This window comes from Takifugu rubripes, chromosome 21 (genome assembly GCF_901000725.2).
Source record: "Takifugu rubripes chromosome 21, fTakRub1.2, whole genome shotgun sequence".
Taxonomy (NCBI): Eukaryota; Metazoa; Chordata; class Actinopteri; order Tetraodontiformes; family Tetraodontidae; genus Takifugu; species Takifugu rubripes.
In genome coordinates, this window is record NC_042305.1 from 6,216,684 (window position 1) to 6,238,993 (window position 22,310).

Genomic DNA, 22,310 nt, shown 5'->3' on the forward strand with positions numbered 1-22,310 from the left:
CCTCTCCTCTCCTCTCCACTCCCCCTCCTTCTCCTTCTCCTTTTCCTCTCCCTCTCCTCTCCTTTCCTCTCCTCTTTCCCCTCCTCCTCCTTTTCCTCTCCTCTACCTCCCCTTCACTCTACTTCTCCTCTCCTCTACCCCTCTCCTCTCCTCTCCTACCTATCCTATCCTCTACCTGTCCTCCCCCTTCTCCTCTCTCTTTACCCAGCCGGCCATCAGCAGGAGGGTCCCCCTACATGAGCCTGGTCCTGCTCAAGGTTTCTTCCTGTTAAAGGGGAGTTTTTCCTTGCCACTGTTGCTTGTCTGGGGTCAGGCCCTGGGATTCTGGAAAGCGCCTTGAAACAATTTTGATTGTATAAGACGCTATATAAATAAAGATTGATTTGAAAGATTGATTTGATTTGAGATTGATTCTCAACCGGAAAAAGGTGGAGTGCCTTCTCCGGGTCAAGGAGGAGATCCTGCCCCAAGTGGAGGAGTTCAAGTACCTCGGGGTCTTGTTCACAAGTGAGGGAAGAATGGAGCAGGAGATCGACAGGCGCATCGGTGCGGCATCCGCAGTAATGCGGACGCTGCACCGGTCCGTAGTGGTGAAGAGAGAGCTGAGCCAAAAGGCGAAGCTCTCAATTTACCGGTCGATCTTCGTTCCTACCCTCACCTATGGTCATGAGCTTTGGGTAATGACCAAAAGAACAAGATCACGGGTACAAGCGGCCGAAATGAGCTTCCTCTGTAGGGTGGCTGGGCTCTCCCATAGAGATAGGGTGAGAAGCTCTGCCATCCGGGAGGAGCTCGGAGTAGAGCCGCTGCTCCTCCACATTGAGAGGAGCCAGATGAGGTGGCTTGGGCATCTAGTTAGGATGCCCCCTGGACGCCTCCCTGGTGAGGTGTTCAGGGCATGTCCCTCCAGTAGGAGACCCCCAGGAAGACCCAGGACACGTTGGAGAGACTACGTCTCTCGACTGGTCTGGGAACGGGCTTCTCTTCTTAAGCTGCTGCCCCCGCGACCCGACCCCACATAAGCGGTAGAGGATGGATGGATGGAGAGAGGTAGTGTAGTATCTGAAGATTTGTATCTATTCTCTGTACTACTTGTTTTTCAGCTATGTATCCATTCTGTGCAGGCTGTAGAAATCTGTAAGGTCTTGACTTGTTTTCCAGACAATCTGGCGCTATCTCACAGGTGTTTCCTGTCTCGTGAGACTTTTACGTTTCATCACGTTTCTCATGATGGGTGCCTTCCTCCTTCCTTCTCATTCCTCCTTTTTAGTAATAATTGGGCTCTATATCATTTGGTCGGTTAGACTGTGTTATGAAGCCATCAGAGAAGAATGTGTTTACTCGGTGGTATAAAAGAGCGCTACTGGAATAAGTCTGGAGGAGATCTTCACCATCAGGACCACGAGACCTCCCGCGGACAAGCTGCAGTGTCCGATTGATGCCTGACTTCTCTCTCTAATAAACATCTCTTCATACCAGGTCAGTGTCTGTAAAGATTCCTTCCTCAGCAACACTTCTCGGCTACCATCAGAAGAAATTCACCACAGTAGCCAGGAAGCTGCACAATAAGGCAGAAAAACAACAACAACTATAATAATACCATTAGGCACTCAACTTTTTAATAAATGCTGATCTTATCAAAGCGCAATGTCATTTTAAAATAAATTTTAAAGAAAGACATTGGGAGGACATTGGTCAGATGGTACAACCAATCAGTAACTAACTTAATATAACAAATTTTAATAATAATGATTAATGTATATTTGTGTATACATTAATAATAATGCATGTATACACATGTATCTATATAGAGATATATATGTAATAACAATGCCACTGCTGCTGCAGAGAATATTAAATCCTTCAGCTAAAGAAATTGACATTTCCTCAAGCTGAGGTTAGAGTATTTATTATAAAACAGATGAAATGTACATATACTTAATCAGACTGACAATGACCGAGCTCTCTCATCAGCTGAGTGATCACTCTGCACTGTGATGGCATTAAAGGCTTGTTTGTACAGTTTTAGAAGATTACGCAGGTTTCCACAGAAACAGGTTTTCACAGAAGGCTCAGAGATGTTCTAGTCTGGAGCGGTTCAGGATTCTGGTTTGAGTTGTGAGATCCGGTCAATGGATTGAAGAAGCTGAGAGACAAGATGGAGAGTCCCTGCTTCCCCCATCAGTTGGCTAGAGACAGGCAGAAAGAGAGACAGCCAGGCAGACAGAAAGACAGGGTAGCAGGTTACACATTAAATAAACATTTCTTAGTGTAGTAATGAACATAAAAATGACTTTATTGGTGTCAAGCCCTCTGTAAGGTCACGAGTCTGTCGCAGTCAGTAGCCACTAATCAATCAATCTTTATTTATATAGCGTCTTATACAATCAAAATTGTTTCAAGGCGCTTTCCAGAATCCCAGGGCCTGACCCCAGACAAGCAACAGTGGCAAGGAAAAACTCCCCTTTAACAGGAAGAAACCTTGAGCAGGACCAGGCTCATGTAGGGGGACCCTCCTGCTGATGGCCGGCTGGGTAAAGAGAGAGGAGAAGGGGGAGGACAGGTAGAGGATAGGATAGGTAGGAGAGGAGAGGAGAGGAGAGGAGAGGGGTAGAGGAGAGGAGAAGTAGAGTGAAGGGGAGGTAGAGGAGAGGAGGAGGGGAAAGAGGAGAGGAAAGAAGAGGAGAGGGAGAGGAAAAGGAGAAGGAGAAGGAGGGGGAGAGGAGAGGAGAGGAGAGGAGAGGAGAGGAGAGGAGAGGAGAGGAGAGGAGAGGAGAGGAGAGGAGAGGAGAGGAGAGGGAGAGGAGAGGCACAGAGCACAGAAAGGTGCACACTAGGTGGCAGTGATGCGCTGTGACATCATATAGTACCTAATGGACACGTATTGATGTCATAACCTGCAGGACACATCATTCACAGCTTACTGTTACTTTACAAACATATGGACAGATGCTAACCGAAGGGAGCAGCGGGCGTGATCTGCCATCTTATTCAGATGCTGAGAAGCCACCTTAGCATTGTGTCTCATTGTCATGATGACCTCTGATTCGTTTGCCTTTAGCGTGTTGTTCTCTGAGCGCAGACAGTTTATCTCCACCTAAAACCAACACGGTTGCTAATGCAGCTTATTATTCATTTAAATATTATAAGAGCTGACTCAATCAATTCTATACACAACTACAACAAAATACATAACCTGCAGCTGGTGAAGCTCTGCCTTCATTCTGGAAACGCTGCTCTCTGCTCTGACTGCTCGTTTCTATCACAGAGAGACAGACACAGACAGACAGGCTGAGGCCAGCAGACATGGTTCTAACAGAAGACAAGCTTCAGCTTGTTTTTTTGAGGCTAGTTTGTTGTTGTGTTCCAAAAACACACCGTCATCAGATGGAGGTTCTGCTCCACAGACTGAACCATGCTCTCCAGATGCTGAGCCTCCTCTTCCTCTTGATGCCTCTTATGGAGAAGCTCCTCTGAAAGTTGCAGCACCCTTTTGGTGAGCACAGGAGCATGATGGGTAAATACTTCAAATACAGCTTCCTGCTGTCACATTATTTGGTGCTGCTGACTTGTGCTCATTAACTTTTAACCTCTTTTGCAGCTCCCTGATGGTTGTCCTCAACAACATGTTCTCCTCCTGCAACTGCATTCAACATATTTAGGTATGTGTGTGTGTGTGTGTGTGTGTGGGGGGGGGGGGGGGGGGGGGGGGGGGGGGGTATACCTGGATTATCTCATTGCCCCCCCTACTCCTCCTGAACTCATCTCCTCCTGCTGCTGTGAACCTGTGCAGCAGAAATATGGATAAGACACTCACACCAACCACAGCAGCTGAATACTACAGTTGAAGCTCTTACACCACCTGAACCTGGATATACCTGACAATAACTGTTTACTTTCTGAAACAGGAGGTGCAACAGTGTGACTACTTAGCGTGCTAACTTTCTGTTGCTGACATTTTTAGGCTCTTTTTTAATTACAGTCTCCACTCACCTGGTCTCGTCTTCCTCCCGCTCCTCTGTGCAGATGGAGAAGGTGCAATCCGCACCTACCTGGTGGCTCCGCCCCGAGTCTGTCTCCTCTTCCTCCTGATCACAGAGAGCGTTTACAGACTGTAGAGCAGAACACCATGATGCCATAATGATGTCATCTACCTGTGGTACCAAAGATAGGTCGGACAAAAAGTGACTTCCAGCATCAGCGGCACAGGCCACGCCCCCAGCGTCAAACTCCTGTTGAGACACACAAACAATAAGAAAGCTCACGATGCCATCTCCTGTGCTTTACATCTGTACCTTGCTGTGTACCTGGTCCTGCTCCGGACCGTGGTCGAGAGTTTTCCATCGTAGAAATTCTTTGAAGGAAAATGGGTTCAGCCCCTCATCTGCAAAAGAAAAAAAACTTTCCTGGAGTACTGGATCCCTGAGGTCTGTGCATGGTGAGCTGAGGAAGAGGAGCCAAAGAGAGCTCCAGTGTCAGGCTTTGACTCTGCCTGGAGAAAACTTTAAAATCGTATCATAATTTGTGAAAGTACGTAAACCTAAAGAAAATGTACGCAAACCGGGTCTTCAAAGGTGGATTAAAACAGACTATTACGTGGTTCTAACCGGAATGACCCTCACCGTCCTTGATAGTGAAGCTTTTACTGCTCCGCTCTTTGGACATGATCACAAACCTCCGCTTTGGTCGATTATTGGTAAATACAGCACAAACCCGGACCCGGAAGCACGATGCGCAGCTCTGGTCTCACGTGACGATATTGTAAATGATTATTGGCTGGATATGTCGTGTGACGCATCAGGAACAAACGGGGGAAACGGTCAGCGGAAACACGTTTCCTGCATCCTTGCCCGAGTCCAGCGACGGTTCTCGGTCAAGTTGGACGGTAAGTTTTGGATCTTTGGGTGTCCCAAATTCCGTAAAACGTAGATCTTCGGTTTGGTCTGCACCGAATTTGTGTGCCAAGACAAACTGGACCGAGGAATGACGAAGAGTCCGAAGTCAAACATGCATGGTTGATGAGAAGGCTCCCTGGGTCCGTCAGACTTCTTTCTCATGGAAAGCTGAGTCTTGAAAATAACTTTATGGGAGACGGGGAATCCAAATTAAGTCTGATATATCTCAACTTCCCTTTGACCTTTCCAGACTTCCTGGAGCTTCCTCGGATTAATCACTTGATGGGTAAAATTGATTAAATCTGCTTAAATAAATATGGCAAATAAGTTAAATAAGTATGCATTTTTTGAACGCTTTTAAAATGCTGCATTTATTGGAAACATATTCTACCTTTGTTGGGTGTAAACCCACAAATCAGATACTGAAAGAGTCGAATAGACAAACTGATAAACTATGTCTGACATCACTGGGGTTCTCTGTTCTGTAAAGTTCTAGCCCCCGATTGATGTCATTGACTGATAAATCTGTTCATAGATTGCCAGTCCAGTCTAAGCTGAAGGTCTTGGTGTCATTAACAAGACCACACATGTCTGAAGAGAGTCCACATGAGACGGGAGCATCGACATCTACCCAGTCAACCCAGTCTCCCTCCCAGGACATGTCCTCCCAATCACAGTCAAAACCCCAGTCTCAATCTGGCTCCAGTTCCTCAAGTGGACCAACCTCAAGCAGCCAGTCTTCAAGTGGGTCAGGGACGTTGAGCAGTGTGGACACCATTCCTGTGAACCTTCCATCTGTCCCAGAGGAGCCAGAGGCAGAACCCTGGGGGCGCCTGTTGCCCATGGCACGAGGCTTCAGGAGCCACGGTCGGTGACTTTTCCAAGAGTCTTGGTTCTTAAATCCAGAGTTCTGGTCCCAGTGTTGATCCTGGTACTAATCCAAATGTCATTTCTCTTCAGATGTTTTGATAGGCTTTGCTTTGTTTGTGCAGACTGTATTGAGGATCAGTACCTGTTTGGTCGGGACTCCAAGTGTAACTATGTTCTGGACGATCCAGACAACAAAGGGTCCAGAAAGTTCCAGATCTACAGCAAGAAACACTTCAAGATCTACAGGGTGAGTCATCTTCATTCTGAGTAATTATTGATGAGCTTTAGCAGCCTAAATGGTGTGTGTGTGTGTGTGTGTGTGTGTGTGTGTCAGGAGGGTTGCGAGGTGTTTGTGGAGGACTACAGTAACAATGGCACCTTCGTTGATGGGATTCTCATCGGAAAGAACAAGAAGCTCCCTCTGGTCAACAACGCTGTGCTCGCTCTCTCTGAACGACGGAACAAAGGTGAGGAGAAGTGGTGCCGCATCACTGTCACCTGCTGCCGCTGGGCGTGGCCTCACTCTGTCTGTCTGTGTCTTCAGTCTTTGTCTTCATTGATTTGATATCGCACGATCAGTCCAGTTTACCAAAAGAGCTTCAGGAGAAATATATTCTGACTCGGCAGATTGGCACGTGAGTCTGACACTGGGGACGTGGGACATCACGTCCTTTGAGACAACACCTGGACTGTTCTTTTTATTTCAACATACAGTGAGATTGATCCAGTCAGAACAGTGAGTATGTGTGTGTGTGTTTCAGAGGAGTTTGTGGTGAAGTAAAGTTGGCTTTTGAAAGATCATCCTGCAGAAAATATGCCGTGAAAATAATCAAGAAGAAGAACTTCCAGTCTGAAGGGGTGAGTCAGGGTGTAGTTGATCAGTGACCTGGACCAATGGCAGGCAAGGCTGGTAGTCACATGACCCCTTTATTTTGTCCAATCACAGACAGCATCACGAAATGCACAAACAGAGATTGAGATTCTGCAGAGAATCGACCATGTGAGTCTGAGTTGTTGGGGGTTTAATCAATAAATGATCTGATCAGACCCAATAATGGCAGGAATGATTTCATTGAAGGATTCTGACGTTTTAAGATGCTTCAAGTCCTATGGAGACAGAATAGCTTTGTCGTCTGACCTCAGTATAAATGGATTCGGCCAAGTGTCCTTTTTCACTTGCCTCTTTGTCTCCTCTCCTGCAGCCTTGTCTCATAAAAACCCTGGATTTTTATCAGACAGATGACAGCTATTACATCGTGCTGGAGTTGTAAGTTGTATCTGAGGAGAACTATATGTGGTACTGTCAGGTCATGTGACCTGCTGATCAGCCCCGTCTGCCTGTAGGATGGAGGGGGGAGAGTTGTTCCACAGAGTCAAGTCTCGGCAGCAGCTGTGTGAGTCTGTCACTAAACTTTACTTCTATCAAATGCTGAGAGCTGTTCAGGTGAGACTGATGCTCTGTTGCTATGGTAACAGCAACCCTCAACTGTGTGTGAGTATGTGTGCATGTGCAGTATCTCCACAGTAATGGGATCATCCACAGAGACCTGAAACCAGAGAACATTCTGCTGTCCTCCCAGGAGGACATCTGTCTCATCAAGGTACAGCATCAGTATGGTCGGAGCATGTTCCTGTGTGCTAATGTGTGTGTGACGGTCAGGTGACAGACTTTAACCAGTCCAGGATCCTGGAGGAGACCATGTTGATGAGGACGCTTTGTGGGACTCCGTCTTATTTGGCTCCTGAAGTTTTCACTCAGGCCTCGACTACAGGATACAGCCTGGCGGTGGACGCCTGGAGCCTAGGAGTCCTGCTATTTGTCTGGTAGGTGGCGCTCACGTGCGTCTGTTTAGTTGCATTTCCACAGACAGGCGGCTGCTGCCTTTCTGGTTTGTGTGTCGTCTCCATGGCGATGAGTGCTGTGAGCTAGAGGAGAATTCTAGGCTAATGCTCCTCTTTTGCTGGGTCACTTCCTGCTCTAGCTTTAGCCAGCCCTGGAGCAGGGACTTGGGTAGTCCCTGTAAAATTTCCTGTAAAGGGCCGTTAGGGGGAGGTTCCTGCAGTGGAGACACGTACCTATTGACTGTCTTAAATGGCTGCTAGTCTCATCTATCTGTCTCTGTATCTCACTGTCAGCCTTGGAGGTTACCCTCCGTTCCATGAAGGTTTTGGAAATCTGTCAATCACTGAGCAGATCATCCGGGGAGAATTTACGATGGTTCCTTCCAAGTGGAAACACATCTCTGATCAAGGTAGTCCTGGTGAGGCAGTACTGCAGTGGTGAAGTGATGTTGTACTCACAATGTTTTTTGTTGAAGCAAAAGATGTTGTGAGGAAACTGCTTGTTGTTGATCCCAGTAAGAGGATGAGTATCAACGAGGCTCTACAACACCCCTGGTTACAGGTAGTAAACCCCAGAACTACCAGTCTTATTTTAATACACTTACCTGCACTTCCATGACTTCTGTGATGTCATCGCATTTAGGAACAACCCATGTTGGCAACAGCTCACAGACTCATGTGCTCCCCAATTGCGACTGCTGCTGTCATGGTAACCTCAGGTGACAGACTTTCATTTTAACTGGATGCTTATATCGCACAGACTCATGCTGCTCCTCCCCTCACAGGAAGTGGCCTCAGAGTCAGGAATCTCCAGGGGGAAACGAAGAAGAGATGATGAAGAACACGACGAGCATCCTGCCAAACGTAGCTGTGCCCCAACCCCTATCCTGCTGTAAGACACCCCAAAATCACATGTGGATCCACATCTTGACCAAAAATGTAAATAAAGTTTAGATTTTGTTATGAAGTTGTCTTTCTACTCCATGTGGTTGGTTTTTTTAGGCCAAGAAATCATCAGAAATTACATCACTAACAATTTAGACTTTTTTCTTTGAGGAACAAAAAAATTTTTAAGTCACTGAAACAGAGCTAGAAGAAAAGTCCAACAGTTTCCATTTTATTCAATTTGAGATCAACAAATGTCACCGTATGGGCTGTCGTGTCATTCCTTCAGTTGAAGGAGTGGACGGAGAACTGGCTGGCTCCTCCAAAAAGGCTGCAGATGTCCTCCAAGCACACTGAAGATATCACAGTTTGGCCCTGTGACGGTCTCGGATGGTGAAGAGGATGGCATGAGCCTGATGGAAGGAGTCACCGACAGCTGCCTGTACTCTGCTCCTCCAGCGCTGCAGCTGCGGATGCTTCAGCAGGACATCACGGCCGCTGGCCGCTGGCTGTGAACACGTGTACACAACCGATCCCTGATCTGCAGTCAGAAGCCTCATGTTATCCAAACACAGCCTCTCACCTGCATGAGCTCACAGACTGCCAGCAGGTCCGCCACAGTGATGTCATCACCACACAGGAATGGCTGCCTGCGCAGAAACATGGATTCCAGTTTGTCCAGAGTGTCGTCCAGCTGAGCCAGAGCGCCATCCAGAACCACCTGGTCCACCTGCGAGCTGGTCTGGATTGGGACCAGTACCTGAGGCAGTCAGGGCCACAAAGTATCAGCTAAGCGCTGCTACCAGACCAGTCTAACCTATGAAAAAAGTTGTGTGTACCTCAAGGATAAAGACTTCAGCTGCGTGTGGGCGGGTGTTGGTGTGATGCCACGCCGTGTATTCGTCCACTCTGGCTCGTCTTTCTGGTTGCCATGGATACCAGTGCTCTGGGATGTCATACTTGCTTGCCAGGTACTTCAAGATGGCGTCACTGCAGGACACAAAAGTCACACGTGTGAAAATTTCTAATTTCTAAGGACTTGATTTTCCAGCTGGTCTGACTGTCCTTCATGATTCAGATAGACACACAAAGTAGTAACAAGGTCACATATATTTTAATTGAATTTAGAGCTGCAAGAGTTAAGACTTGAAATAAGTCTGAGAACTCCAGGACATGTCTAAAATGAGAATAGACTATTGACCAGGACGATTCTTCTCTGAACAGTAACTTGATGCCCCACCAACAGGAGTGTGTGTGCATACCTTTCTGTTAGTGTGAAACTGTTGTCCACCATCACAGGAACTTTCTTCATGGGGTTCAGTTTTGTAAATTCTGCTGTTCTGTTTTCTCCTGCACACAAACCAAAATGATCTGAACACCTGAGATCTTTCCACAGAAAGACGTCACCGCGACAGTCTCGGCCAATCAGAGGACTCTAACTCACAGGGCCCGTAACCATTGGATGATCGTGCTTTCAATCAAAGACCTATAAACACAAGCACGTCCACATTTCAGCACCCACTAACATTGGTAGTATAATGAATGCTATGAAGCCAGATGACTCTGCCCCTTTAATCAATACAATTCCATTATGTCACATTACTGTGACCCTTCTTGTGTTTTCATTTATGCTAAATAGAAAAATGAATGTAGGGAATGTGTGAACTGTTACTGTTTAGGCTGTCAACCCCAGCGAAGGGTCAAAAGTCAGGACGAAACCAATACAAAGGTTCAAGGTCTACGCTAACGCGGTTAGTGACGCTGGTGCTAACCTTTCCTCAGAGCCACAGTTTGGACTTTGTGCGGGATTCTGTTGCAGGTGAGCAGAATGTGGACCGCTCGGCATGGCTGCGACAGAAGATCCAAGTACACCTCTAACGATCGTACAGTTGCCATGAAGACCGGATCCGTCACCAAGCAGCAAAGAATCAGAGCTGTGGTGACAGCGATACGATCTGACAGTTCGCCCCTGCTGATCAGCTTCCGCTTCTTCTTCTTCTTCTTTATAGAGGCATCCGGACCGTCATTGCCTTCTGCTGGTCAGTGTCGATATATATCTATATATAATTTTAACTTTTTAAATCGTTGACAAACTTGATTTCTGATTATTCAAATTAATTTATGTCAAACACGGTTTTGTTTCTTTCTTTTTTGCTTCATGTGGAACACTTTCCCCGTAAAAACCAGAAACTGTTTTTTCTCTTTTAGAACATATTTTTTGTTGTACGTCGTTTTATTGGACTTTGTGCTGTCTGTTGCTGATTTGCCCAAACTAGAATTTAAAATGGTAGAGTGCCTTCTCCGGGTCGGGGAGGAGGTCCTGTCTCAGGTGGAGGAGTTCAAGTATCTCGGGATCTTGTTCACGAGTGAGGGTAGGCTGGAACAGGAGAACGACAGGCGGTTCGGAGCGGCGTCAGCAGTGATGTGGGCGCTTAACCGATCTGTCATGGGGAAGAAGGAGCTGAGTCGGAAGGCGAAGCTCTCGGTTTACCGGCCGATTTACGTTCCAATCCTCACCTATGGCCATCAACGTTGGGCGGTGACCGAAAGAACGAGATCGCGGATACAAGCGGCCGAAATGAGTCTCCTCCGCAGGGTGGCCGGGCTCAACCTTAGCGATAGGGTGAGAAGCTCGGACATCCGAGAGGAGCTGGGAGTAGAACCGCTGCTTCTCCACATCGAGAGGAGTCAACTGGGGTGGCTCGGGCATCTGGCCAGGATGCCTTCCGGACGCCTCCCGTTAGAGGTGTTCCGGACATGTCCCACCAGGAGGAGGCCTCGTGGCCGGCCCAGGACTAGGTGGAGGGATTACGTACATCTCTCGCCTGGCTTGGGAGCGGCTGGGGGTCTCGAAACGAAACAATTTAAAATTAGACACTATGGCTGAACCGATTTACATTCTTGTTTATTGTTCAGAATTCTCCCTGTATAAAATAAATTATAATTATAATAAATATAACTTTAAGAAACACTACTGGGAAATGTGACTTTATAGAATACATACATTTTTATGATGAATGAAATTAAATAATTACAAAAACATATCAGCAGCAAACTGAAGAAATGAACTGATAAGCAGGCTCAAACGCCAGGTTGCTTATTTCTTGTAAAAGTCCAAAACAAGCACATCTGGACTAATTGAACCTATGAAGTGGACCATACACACAGTCCACAGCAACAATCCCCGACGGAACCTTTGTTCTGCGGCTTGTGTTGCTCCACGGACTAGATCGCAGACGCACCGTTGCTATTGGGCGTAACTATGCTGTTTATGCTTTAAAATCAGTGTAAGTATAATTTTCTGAGTGATAGTACCGTTTTGTGGGATATTACGTTGTAGATTTGTACATTTCTGTCGGTTGAATTTAGGCGTCAGAGACTCGGAGCCGGCGGGATTATATCATTAAAAAGTGCGCTGGTCAGCAAATAGCTGCCAAGCGGCTTAATGCAGTTCGCTTCGTTTGTTTGGACCCAACATTAAAAAGCAGACTACGGAAACCGACAAGTCCGTGGCTGGGCCCAATCGTGAGTAGTGCCACGTGTGGTGTGTTTAAATGCGATTTGGAGGAGTTAAAAACGATTCCAGTCAGACAACGTTAAAACAAACTCATATGGTTCCCTTCAATCGGGTTCTGCGGTGATGGACCAGTAGCTGCTCCGTGAGTCGTTAACCATGACGGAAAATGACCTATATCCAAGATCGTCCGTACTGGGCCGGGCTGAGTTCCTGGACCGCCTCCGACATGTCTAGAGAAGCTCTAGCTGCCGAGGGCCCATTGGTTTCTTCTCTCAACCGACCAGGCCTGGCAGAGAAGGCCTTGTCGGAGACTTTTGCTCGGCTGCGGTACCGTGACACGTCCTTGCTGATCTGGCAGCAACAACAGCAGCTGATGCTGGTGTCACCACCCTCCACCTATCTGAACAGGAGCCAGTCTGCCTGGTACAGTAGCTTTGGAAACCAGGCTGTGCTGGTCCAGGACAAGAGGTGTCTTCGGGGCATGGATGGCCAGTCCAGAATCTGCAGGATCATGTAGTTTGGATCTATGAACTGTGGGAGGCCATGATGTCCCCCATTTATCTTCTAGCCATTCAGTTTCACTGACATGTAAAACAACATTTAGGGTGTGATCGGAGAACGTCACACACTGCAAGCCTCCAGCAGAACAACAGCAGAACCGTGCAAGGGAAAAGTTTGAAATATGACTGAACTGCTGCTGTTGTCACACTAAAACAGAACATGTGCTGGGGTTCTGCTCGCCTTGGGATGAGCAGACACAAAAGATTCCTAAAATGCCATTAGCTCAATTTATGTTTATTTATGAAAACAAAGGAGCTCAGAAAATAAGGATCCCATATCAGTAATTACATCAAATAATTCACTTGTTGGTTTTCTCGTTGGTTCGTCCTCTCTCGGTCTCTCAGAGTTCAATCTAAACATCAGACAGCTACGATAACAGCTACCATACAGTGCTCAAACATAAGGAAGAAAGAACATACGGCCGGAGTGCATGCAAATACATAAAATCACTTTTCATTTTACTTATTAAAATACAAAAATTAACTATTAGCATTAAAGAGTGACCAACTAAAAACAGGGAGTTACCATAGCAACGAGCTATCCAACAGTGTCACACCAGGATTGATTCTTTAAAATAACTGGGCCAAATCTGTCAAAATAAAAGATGTGCTTTTAATGTGGCACTTTAAAACACATTCTACCCAATAAACCATCTCCATGGCAACAGCATAAGAAGCCTCACCCATGGAAACATTCATAACCAAATATTTGGGACAGGAAGTAGGCTGGCAGCCATCTTTGTTTGGACTGCTGTTAAAAACGAGGCTGCACTAGCAAGACCTGGGTCAAACTAACATTGGAGGAACCAACTCTGGTGTCCCAACAGGAAGAAGCTTCTCTGTTGGCCAGTTTTTAAAATGAAAGTTAATGTCTGTTAAAGACAAGTTTATAAAACAGAATTATCACAAAACACGATGACGATCTGATGTATGGAAGATTTTCTTTTAACTTTGGATGTTGTTCCAGCAAATATTCCTCCGTTTGGTTGCATCTGAGCTTAGATGGGATAATAAACATTTTTATATAGAGAACCTTATAAAGACAAGTTCAGCACACGACCTGAAGAAAGAAAAAAATAAATGTAGTGTTAAAAAGGTTGGATGAGCTCTGCTGATGGTTCCTCGCAAGCTGGGTGAGCTCCAGATCAGCAGAAGATTCTTCTGAGGGTTCAACCCAGCAACAACCACCAAACGTCTGCAGCAACACAGTGCTTGGGGTGAAAAGGTCACAAGATTCCAGCACCCCAGCTTTTCTGCAGCACAAGAGCTGGTGCAGACGTTTGACACGGCTCACTGTCGCTCCAAGCATTGGCAGTGAAACCGCAACCACCAGGACAACAGGGGAACTCCCGCTCCACAAAAGGGATCACTGCAGAACAAAATCAATCGATGGTTGATGACCTGATTTTGGATGGCTTCCTCACACAACGGTCAGTCTCTGGAACTGAGTTTTCCTTTCAGACATCACAGAAAACTCCACCAAGATCTCCTCTCCCTCCTCCCAAGATGCTATACAGATGGATCTGGAATGTTTAAGAGGTCAGGTGTCACAGCCAGCTGGCCAATGAGGAGGAAGAGAAGACAGGAAGGTGTGGCACAGAGACAGACCAGACTGCCACCTCCCCTCTTCTTCTGGGGTTTAAAGATTTCTTCTCTCCTTCTGGTCCGCCAGGGAAAAAAAGACACTAGGATCTAAAAACAGGTCAGCGTATTTACATACAGTTCCAGGGTGTGTGTGTGTGTGTGAGTGTCTGTGTGTGAGACTTTCAATGTGTTAAGAAGTTCAGAGTGTATATCTGTCCTGTGTTACTGTGTGTGTTTTCAGTAACATGGATTTGTTTCTCAGTCGTGTGTATGTTCAGTCTGTGTCGGAGGAAGAGGATGTTCCTGTTGAGGAGCTGTCATCAGAGGAAGATGAGGAGCTGCCACTCAAACGACTAGCCCCGCCTCCAGCTGCCCCACCTCCAGCTGCCTTTTCTGGAGAGAGAAGGAGATGATTGACATCCGCATCATTAAGCCCGACAATAATAATCAAGTCTGAACCAACTACTGCCCAAACAGAACCTGTGGTGGAACCACATGTGAAAGCATCTTTAGGAGAACAGAACCAATCATCAGGAAGTCAAACCTGAAGAATCATCTGTCGTGGAGCAGCTCTGACAATGAACTTACGCAGTAGCTTCCTCTGTTTCTTCTGCAGGCAGGACTTGACGTAACGCTCCAGCTCTCGAAGTGTGGAGGGTTTCAGGGTTTCAAAGTCGATCTCGATCTCGTCAGGGTTGGAGTCCCTCAACGAGGGTTCTCTGGTCTGGATAATGTGGACCACCCGGCCCAGCTTTTCTCCCGGCAGCCGGTTAATGTCCAGACTCAGCTGCCGTTTCTCGTCATACGACATGGGCAAGGCCGACTCCTCGCCATCGTCTCCATTTGTCGAACCACTGACAGATGTCTTGCTGCTCTTCTTCGGTTGTCTACAAACACTGATTGATCAGACTTGCCACAAGCCTGGATTTAGTTTTATTGTGAAAGGAAAAGGAAGTCCTACCTGGTGGCAGTCACTGTACTGTTGGCTTTCCTGGCCGGTGGTTTCTTCTGATTGGCTGGTTTGGGCTGCTGGGCCGTGGTCTTGGGCTTCTTCTCCTCCTCCATCTTGGCCTTGTTGCCCTTGTCTTTCTTCTTTTCCTTGTCTTTCTTCTCTTTCTTCTTCTTTGGTTTACTGACTGGAGCCTGGGACAGGACAGCCAGCTGCTCATGTACCGCCTTCAACTGGTGGAATAAACCCGTCACCGAGTCATTTATAATCAATAATTTCACTTAATAACTGATCAGAAGACTAAAAGAGAAAACTGAGGGTGTTCTGGACCTGACTGGTCAGCAGCACCCACCTGTTCCTGCAGCTCTGCCAGCCGGGTGGCACGCTCCTCCTCTGAATCAGATGACTCGTCGGAGGAGGAGTTGTTGCTGCTGTCGGAGGAGGCAGTGCTTTTACTGACCAACGGTGTCGTGGACGGTATGGACGCCTCCAGGCCCTCGTCAGGAATCTTTGCAAAGCGCATCTCAAACACGTCCTGTGCAGACAGACCATCAGCCACTGAGCAGATGTTCTAAAGAGCCCAGAGCTTCTGTGGAGTGCACGTACCTGCAGCTTGCGGGCCATGGCCACCACCTCATGGTCTGGAGGGTTATACTTGTAACAGTTGGAGAACATTAACCTGACATCAGTAGCAAAGCTCTGAGGCTCGTTATATTCTCCTTTATCCATCTTTTTCTGTTTGGGAAGCAGAAGTCAGAGTCAGTGTGATTCTCCTTTCAATGGCCACTGAGCTAACCTGCTGGCTGATCACTGGAGAGAAAACCCAATCAAAGTTTTTTTTTTGCTCACAACCAACCAAGACACCGCTCTTGTGTGCTGGGATCAGCCACACCTGGATGTTCTCCATGCGCCCAAGGAAACACATTTTTATGTCAGGTTGGATCTTAAATCCAATGTAAACATTTTATACTTCATTTTAAAATTCAAAGACACAGGAGCTACATCCACAAGCACAGATGTTTTTTTGCTGGTACAAATACATAATTACGTGACTGAAGTCTAAAGCTCTTTCCTGTAATTTTCAAAATAAAACACACTGCAGCTTGATAACAGCAATGACATTTTAAATAATGTATACAGTTCTGGTTGTTGAATCATAGCAACTGGACTGTTTGAGTTGCTTGAAGATGTTTCACCTCTCACCAAAGAGGTTTCATCAGTTCTAACTCACTGGGAGTTCTAAACTCAAACAATCCAGTTGCTAAGATTCAACTACCAGAATTACCATGACCTGAATGATTGAGAACCTTCACAGCGATGTATACATTTGTTCTCGTCCACCTTGACAGCCGGAGCTTGTTTACCTGTTACACACATTTTCCTGCAGTTTTTACCACCTGTGGCAGGACTCAAAAGGCAACCCAAATCATGCTGTTGCCAGTGTAGCCAGAAGAAGGCAACAGCATCAGTATGGCTGATGGTTACAGTAATTGTAAAGAACAGCTGTCAGACTCTTGTGTTTGACTGACAGGTGTGGGGATGCTTTTAAAGATAAGAAGGATAGTAACAGGGTCCCCATCTACCAAAATGCATCTAAAAGCTCAGCTCAAGCACATATATGAAATCTTTAATGCAGTCCAACTTGTTCAGAGTCCACACAAATGTATACCTCAGACATGATGGATCGATTTTGTCTTTAATGGCTTTTCTTTAGCGTAAAACTTGTTTCAATCTTTCATAGATCACCTAAAAATAAACAAGGCTCACTTGCCAAAAAAAGTTGTTTGTGTGATGTCATGTTTATTACCCGGATGGTGCTGAGGTCCATGGGATGTTTGATGATGTCATGATAATCATGGAGCTCCAGCGCCTCAGCATCCACTGGTTTGTAGAAGGGCCAGGCGTAGGCAGCGTGCTTCTTTGACAACATCTCCTTGAGGATGGCGTCACAGTGTTTCATCTGCTCACCCAGCTTACTGGTCTTCCTCCCACCAGCACCCACCTCCCCTCCAGCCACCTCCTCACCCACCTCCCGTCGTGTTTTGGCAGGTCGGGCAGTGGCTTCACGGCGTGTTGAGCCCAGTTTGGCTGGTTTGGCATCCTGAGCAGATGGAGAGTCAGCTCGACCAGCAGAGATGGCTGATGTTGTTGGAGTGGTGGTGTCCGCTTTCCTCTTCACTCCTTTCTTCTGTTTCCAGCCAGACAGACATGAGGACAGACAGGCGTGAGAAAAAGCAGGACAGATAAAGCTAAGAGACATACACGTGTCACAGCGAGCTTTCATCACCTTCACCACAGGCTGAGCAGACGGCATCATAGCTGCTGGAGGTTGTGGGGCTGATATGGGGGGGGTGGTCTGGACAGGTGTTGGCGTAGTCGAGATGACAGGCGTATGGGAGGGAGAAGGAGATGGGTAGGAGGGTGGGGACGAGGCCGAAGACTCCGCCTGCTGACTCACTGACGGATAGACAGAATTCTTTTAGAGCTGAATTTTACTGCTGACTCTACACATGTACGTAGAAGAAACAGACAGAACCAGACAGTGGTGGTTCAGTGGAGTGTGTGTAGCACCTGTAGTCCCAGCTGCTGGCTGTTTGCTCTTGTTCTTGCCTTTAGGAGCTGGTGGAAGCAAAGCAACTTCTTCCTGAGGCATCTGAGCAACTTTCTGCAGGAAGATTTTCTCCAGAGCCTGAGCCATGAGGACGATGTCATCTGTGGGCTGCACATGTGTGTGCGCGCAAACACAAACACACAAAATTAAGGTGGGTGGCATTTCAGCATCATCATAAATAATCAAGTGACTTCAGCTCAGCATGAATATCAGAGTGAATGTATTTTAACTGCTACAGATGGATTTAGCCATCTGATGGAGGAGTCAGCTACTACCTGCAGACACAAAACACCCATTGCTACCCAAACATGTCCCAGTGAGGACAACTGTAGTGTTTAAGGAAACATTTGTTGCTGTTGTGTCTGATTGCAGACGCCAGCAGCAGTTGAAACATGGAGAGAGGGTCGACATTCTAGCAGGAGGAGCTGCAGCCACCTTCAGCTCTGGTTCATCATCAGCCCTGAACTGACATCACCATCTCCTGACTTATGGATCAAACACCTGGACTGGAGAGGGGCTGTAGAGCTGGATGGGAGATTCAAATATTTTAAAGGCAACCCTGCTGGAAGCTAACATGTTCATGTTAGTGATGCCCAGTAGTGATTGGAGCAGTAAAATATCAAGTGATTTGGGGGGGGAGTAAATCATTTAACCAATAAACCAATGAATACATATGATAAATTAATGAAAAGGAGGAAATTGTTTGCAGATCACCCAAACCCCTCCGAAGGCTGACTGCTAATCAGCAGCTAACAGCAGCTACCACATCCACCAGCATGGTCGCCTGTCTCAGAGGCGTGGTTTGGCTCGCCTTGGCTTGAAGAAGACTTGAGCTTTCAACAACACACTTTAAAATGGTCCAACACAAGAGAGATATCTCTCCAGGACAGGATTCAGTCTCCATCTACTCCTAAACGATAAGGGACACTCCTCTAAAGACTGCAAGGTTCATGTTTTGGTCAGAGAAGAAAGATGGTTGAAAGAGGAGCAACAGAAGCATCTTTGATAAACTGGGGAAACCTTCACTGGACAGAGGATGCTTAGACAACAGCTGCTGCTCCCAGTGCTGTACTGCGATCCCTCCCCAGGAAGACTGACAATGGTGGACACCCATCATCACATGACCATGACCTTTTAATAAAGCCGATTACCACCAACGACAGTTTCAGTAAACCAGTACACTGGTTTGGGTCCAAGTCTGGGATTCCACCAGTTAGTTTAGAAGTGAGCTGAAACAACTTTAAAAACTGCCAGAAGTCAAGGTGAATTCTCTAGAGCCAAGAAAAGCTCTTCTAGCTCAGAAGTGTGCTTATTACCGTACTGTATGAATATGAAGTTGTGGCAGCTATTGCTGCTAATGCTACAACAATAACACAGAATAAAACAAGTGTATCTGAAAGGTGTTGGTTTACGGAGGACTGTCGTGAACTAATCACTTCCTGTTATTGGCCAAAAGAAGCAGAAAATTATCAGTAGAACTTTTTATAACTTGCAACACTAGCACACATAGACCACAGTAACCCTGTGAGGGTTCTGTTCCACACTTAGTAAAGCTGTTCCTCTTAATTCAGAGGTTTAATCCCGGCTCGCCTTCAGAGCCTCAGCATACAGTAGCTCTTCCCCAGGGAGGCCGGTGAGCAAAGCAATGTGGGGTCAGTAAGGGTACATTTCACCTACTCTCTGGTAGCACTGCTTAAAGTGGGAGAACTTTATGTCACTGACACCAACTTTAATAGCAACAGGAGAAGTGGAAGTACAACCAATCACAGATAAGCAAGCATGCTGCCACACATGACCCCAGATCATCTGGCCATCAGATGCAGGAGCATCATCCCTGATGGCTCGACTGGTATCCCATCTATGTACCCAGCATAGATGGGACATTCTAGGACCAACATGAAAGAGTCCTCCAAACGAGATGGAGGGAGCAAGGTGGGTCCTATGGGTAGAGAGGTTGGGGCAGACGGAATGACTCAGGCAGGCAAAGATAAGATCAGATGGGGGCAATCGGTCATCTACACCTATACCATTGTGTATAAGTGTGATTATACCATTGTGTGTTATGTGTACCTGGCTGAGGAGTGTGTACGATTGTGTGTACCTTGTTGTAGATGTAACAATTGGTGAACATTGTGTTGAAGTCCTGCATTGCCTCACTGGCACTCCAGTAATAATTGTTCTCCAGTCTTTTCTTAATGGTTCCCATGTCCATGGGGTTCTTGATCACCTTATGGTAGTCCTGTCAATGCAAACCAGTTAGTTTCAGCATGAAGACAGAAACAAGCTGTACGTCTTGTAGAACTCACAGCCAAGCACAGCTTGATGGCATCCACAGGCTGGTAGAACGGCCAAGCAAACTGGTGCTTCCAGAGCGTCTTCACCACCACATTCTGCATGTACTGCAACTGGTTTGTCTTTCTGAGGAACAGGAAGCACCGTGTCAGCATATAGATAACAGTAATTATAAATGTTAAAATAACTAGGAACTACATCAGAAGTCTGTAGTCTCAGAGCAGTTTTTGTGATGTCCTGCTCTTCTGCTGCTGCTCTGACATCATAGATATTAACACATTTGTGTTGATAACAGTCACAAAACTCACGTCCCAAAGTAAAACATCTTCCCACATCTGTAAAGTGCACTGCTGATGACGGGCCACTTACAGACTTTGTGGTGTTTCCTACCTGCCAGGCTTATTGGGGTTGCTCACTTCAGGTGGGGGTGGGTTGGTGAGGGGAGGGGGACTCGGAGGTGCAGCCTCAGGGGCGTCCGACATAGTGGACAGCACTAACCCAGCAATGCACAGTGGGATTGTGGTGTCTAGACTGAAGAACAAATAATTTTGTGGCGTGTTTCTGTTCAAAGGAAAGTATCAGCGTTTACTTCAGGTCCTCCTGTGCTGCTTCTTCAGGTTGGTGAGGAGACAAACTCCCATCACATGACCTGGGAGAGAAGAGACACAATAGCATCACAGCCATTAGCATCGCCACCTTTCAATGCTAACACTTGTTTCTGCAATGGAGTTCACGTGTTCATAACTGAAACACCAGGTTAAGAATAAATCCATCACAAGTGTGTTTTCCCTTTAACAGCGAGCGAATGCTAACAAACAGCAGCAAAATCCGAAGAATACGCAGACTCAGGGGTAATGCTATGATAGATTATACGATTTATGGTTGTCATGCTCATCTTCATATGTGAGATAAATTCAAATAACAATTGTGTGATATATTTACAATACTGCAGACGTCATTTTGAATTTGAAGAATTGCCAAACGGTTTATACCATGCGAGTATGTTGCCAATACACTGACAGATGATTTAAAACGATTTTCACTTATTTCTGCAACATCTGACTGCTAAGCTCTCAGATCACTTCAATACTGCTTCGATAATCTAAACTTCTTATCCTCCTCGTCAGACCTTGAATAGTCGATTAATACTAATGATCACATTGATGGTTAAACGCCACCTCTTCCACTTTGAACTCTGATTACTTGATGTTGGTTTACTGCACACATTCGCATCGCCCCTGCCTCCACCACCGAGCAGCCTTTCCTTTACAGAAAAAAATGACTACACACACAAATTTACTGCGAGTAAAAAACACCAGCCAAATCGGTCTCAACAGTCGAGATCACAGTCCTATCAACAGATGTCGGTGCCCCGCATGATCCTGCGAACCGCTCTGAACCAGAGCTAACGAACAAGCTAACTATTGACAGTCCAAAAACATGCAAAACGACAGCCAACAGCACTATCTGTAATCCATCCCAACTCTTTATGGATGAATTTAGATTAGAACGCACGCTAGTCACTTGGATCTTTCGGCAGGGACGAAGGCACATCAACGAAACATCCCATTTATCTCGCTTTAAAAGATGGCGGGCAAGCCAGGATAAAATATGAGCTAGCTGTCTGGCTAACATAGCAAGGCTACTTACCGAAGCCGTAACCTGTCAGCTTTAACGTTCACAAAGGTTGTTTGTTTTGAGTTTAAGATGAAGGCAACACCGTAACTTTTGGTGACCGAGAGAAGCGTAGAGACGCGACTGATGTGATAAACACATTAATCCTTGCAGATGTTGCCGCTTCGTGTTTAGCTAGCTAATGAGTCGTTAGCATGCTAGTTGAGCTTTGTCTGAAGGCGCCGAGCTTCCAGCAAGACTCCGACACACCGACAGACTCTGAACCCACCGGGGAGCCCTTTCGCAAAGTAATCCCCTGCTGCTCTAGATAGGGGTGAGAAAGACGTGTTTACCTGGTATTTCAGTCCCCTGGGACGTCTTGCTAAGGTCTCTGGTCACTTTTCAGGAAAAAAAATCTATTTAGCGAAGTAGCATAATAATGAGTTATCAGCTGTCTGTCGGTTGCGCCTGCGCACTGGCGAGCTGCGTCATGAATGTTGTTGTGTTGTGATTGGCTAGAATTTTGGCTGCGGCCCTCTGACTGCCTGAGAGAGAACAGTGTTTCTCTGCTGCCGAGCGCTATGATTGGACAGTGAAGGATTTTGGAGCGAAGCTATTGGTGGAAGCGCCCACAGAGCTATTGTAATTGGCAAATTAATTAAAACTACGTTTCCCAGTGTGCACCGTTGAC

At 46.5% G+C, this 22,310-nt stretch overlaps 4 protein-coding genes and 1 long non-coding RNA gene across 26 annotated transcripts; 2 read left to right on the top strand and 3 right to left on the bottom strand.

Moving 5' to 3' along the window:
• The first annotated feature begins 1,353 nt into the window (after nucleotides 1–1,353).
• On the top strand, nucleotides 1,354–4,162 carry LOC115247461 (uncharacterized). The gene is made up of 4 exons (XR_003886511.1): nucleotides 1,354–1,479; nucleotides 3,408–3,517; nucleotides 3,602–3,662; nucleotides 4,027–4,162. It is a non-coding gene; the product is annotated as an uncharacterized lncRNA (long non-coding RNA).
• On the bottom strand, nucleotides 1,894–4,762 carry entr1 (endosome associated trafficking regulator 1). 6 transcript variants are annotated; one of them, XM_011615277.2, is made up of 10 exons: nucleotides 4,623–4,762; nucleotides 4,308–4,384; nucleotides 4,155–4,232; nucleotides 3,994–4,088; nucleotides 3,725–3,785; nucleotides 3,570–3,643; nucleotides 3,379–3,490; nucleotides 3,197–3,259; nucleotides 2,958–3,097; nucleotides 1,894–2,189 (listed from the first exon to the last, which is right to left on the bottom strand). In XM_011615277.2, exons 1-10 carry the CDS (start codon nucleotides 4,663–4,665, stop codon nucleotides 2,099–2,101), a joined length of 834 nt encoding a protein of 277 aa, XP_011613579.1. In that variant the 5' UTR covers nucleotides 4,666–4,762; the 3' UTR covers nucleotides 1,894–2,098. The 6 variants fall into 6 exon arrangements, with proteins under 6 accessions (XP_011613579.1, XP_011613580.1, XP_011613578.1 ...); XM_011615278.2 differs by having other exon boundaries at nucleotides 3,591–3,643; nucleotides 4,296–4,384; XM_011615276.2 differs by having other exon boundaries at nucleotides 4,296–4,384.
• Nucleotides 4,753–8,921, top strand: chek2 (checkpoint kinase 2). Of its 12 annotated transcripts, none has more exons than XM_011615270.2 (17): nucleotides 4,776–4,885; nucleotides 5,146–5,181; nucleotides 5,431–5,762; nucleotides 5,888–6,012; nucleotides 6,100–6,232; nucleotides 6,310–6,400; nucleotides 6,527–6,623; nucleotides 6,712–6,765; nucleotides 6,968–7,032; nucleotides 7,110–7,209; nucleotides 7,280–7,366; nucleotides 7,426–7,589; nucleotides 7,902–8,017; nucleotides 8,084–8,169; nucleotides 8,251–8,316; nucleotides 8,393–8,499; nucleotides 8,610–8,921. In XM_011615270.2, exons 3-17 carry the CDS (start codon nucleotides 5,483–5,485, stop codon nucleotides 8,638–8,640), a joined length of 1,602 nt encoding a protein of 533 aa, XP_011613572.2. In that variant the 5' UTR covers nucleotides 4,776–4,885; nucleotides 5,146–5,181; nucleotides 5,431–5,482; the 3' UTR covers nucleotides 8,641–8,921. The 12 variants fall into 12 exon arrangements, 9 of the variants coding, with proteins under 9 accessions (XP_011613577.1, XP_029684838.1, XP_029684842.1 ...); XM_029828981.1 differs by lacking the exon at nucleotides 4,776–4,885 and adding an exon at nucleotides 4,901–5,035; XM_029828980.1 differs by lacking the exon at nucleotides 4,776–4,885 and adding an exon at nucleotides 4,918–5,062.
• On the bottom strand, nucleotides 8,704–11,112 carry gstt2 (glutathione S-transferase theta 2). 3 transcript variants are annotated; one of them, XM_029828988.1, is made up of 6 exons: nucleotides 11,010–11,064; nucleotides 10,265–10,933; nucleotides 9,755–9,842; nucleotides 9,332–9,482; nucleotides 9,076–9,252; nucleotides 8,704–9,028 (listed from the first exon to the last, which is right to left on the bottom strand). In XM_029828988.1, exons 2-6 carry the CDS (start codon nucleotides 10,386–10,388, stop codon nucleotides 8,855–8,857), a joined length of 714 nt encoding a protein of 237 aa, XP_029684848.1. In that variant the 5' UTR covers nucleotides 10,389–10,933; nucleotides 11,010–11,064; the 3' UTR covers nucleotides 8,704–8,854. The 3 variants fall into 3 exon arrangements, with proteins under 3 accessions (XP_029684848.1, XP_029684847.1, XP_003974574.1); XM_029828987.1 differs by having other exon boundaries at nucleotides 10,265–11,112; XM_003974525.3 differs by having other exon boundaries at nucleotides 8,704–9,001; nucleotides 10,265–11,110.
• A 1,672-nt stretch (nucleotides 11,113–12,784) lies between these two features.
• Nucleotides 12,785–22,126, bottom strand: brd3b (bromodomain containing 3b). Of its 4 annotated transcripts, none has more exons than XM_029828976.1 (12): nucleotides 21,973–22,126; nucleotides 20,396–20,654; nucleotides 20,020–20,131; nucleotides 19,815–19,952; nucleotides 17,674–17,821; nucleotides 17,390–17,559; nucleotides 16,910–17,287; nucleotides 15,709–15,837; nucleotides 15,455–15,637; nucleotides 15,115–15,335; nucleotides 14,742–15,040; nucleotides 12,785–14,546 (listed from the first exon to the last, which is right to left on the bottom strand). In XM_029828976.1, exons 2-12 carry the CDS (start codon nucleotides 20,485–20,487, stop codon nucleotides 14,428–14,430), a joined length of 1,989 nt encoding a protein of 662 aa, XP_029684836.1. In that variant the 5' UTR covers nucleotides 20,488–20,654; nucleotides 21,973–22,126; the 3' UTR covers nucleotides 12,785–14,427. The 4 variants fall into 4 exon arrangements, with proteins under 4 accessions (XP_029684836.1, XP_029684834.1, XP_029684837.1 ...); XM_029828974.1 differs by having other exon boundaries at nucleotides 16,910–17,290; nucleotides 21,973–22,125; XM_029828977.1 differs by having other exon boundaries at nucleotides 16,910–17,290; nucleotides 20,375–20,654; nucleotides 21,973–22,125.
• Between the last annotated feature and the right edge of the window lie 184 nt (nucleotides 22,127–22,310).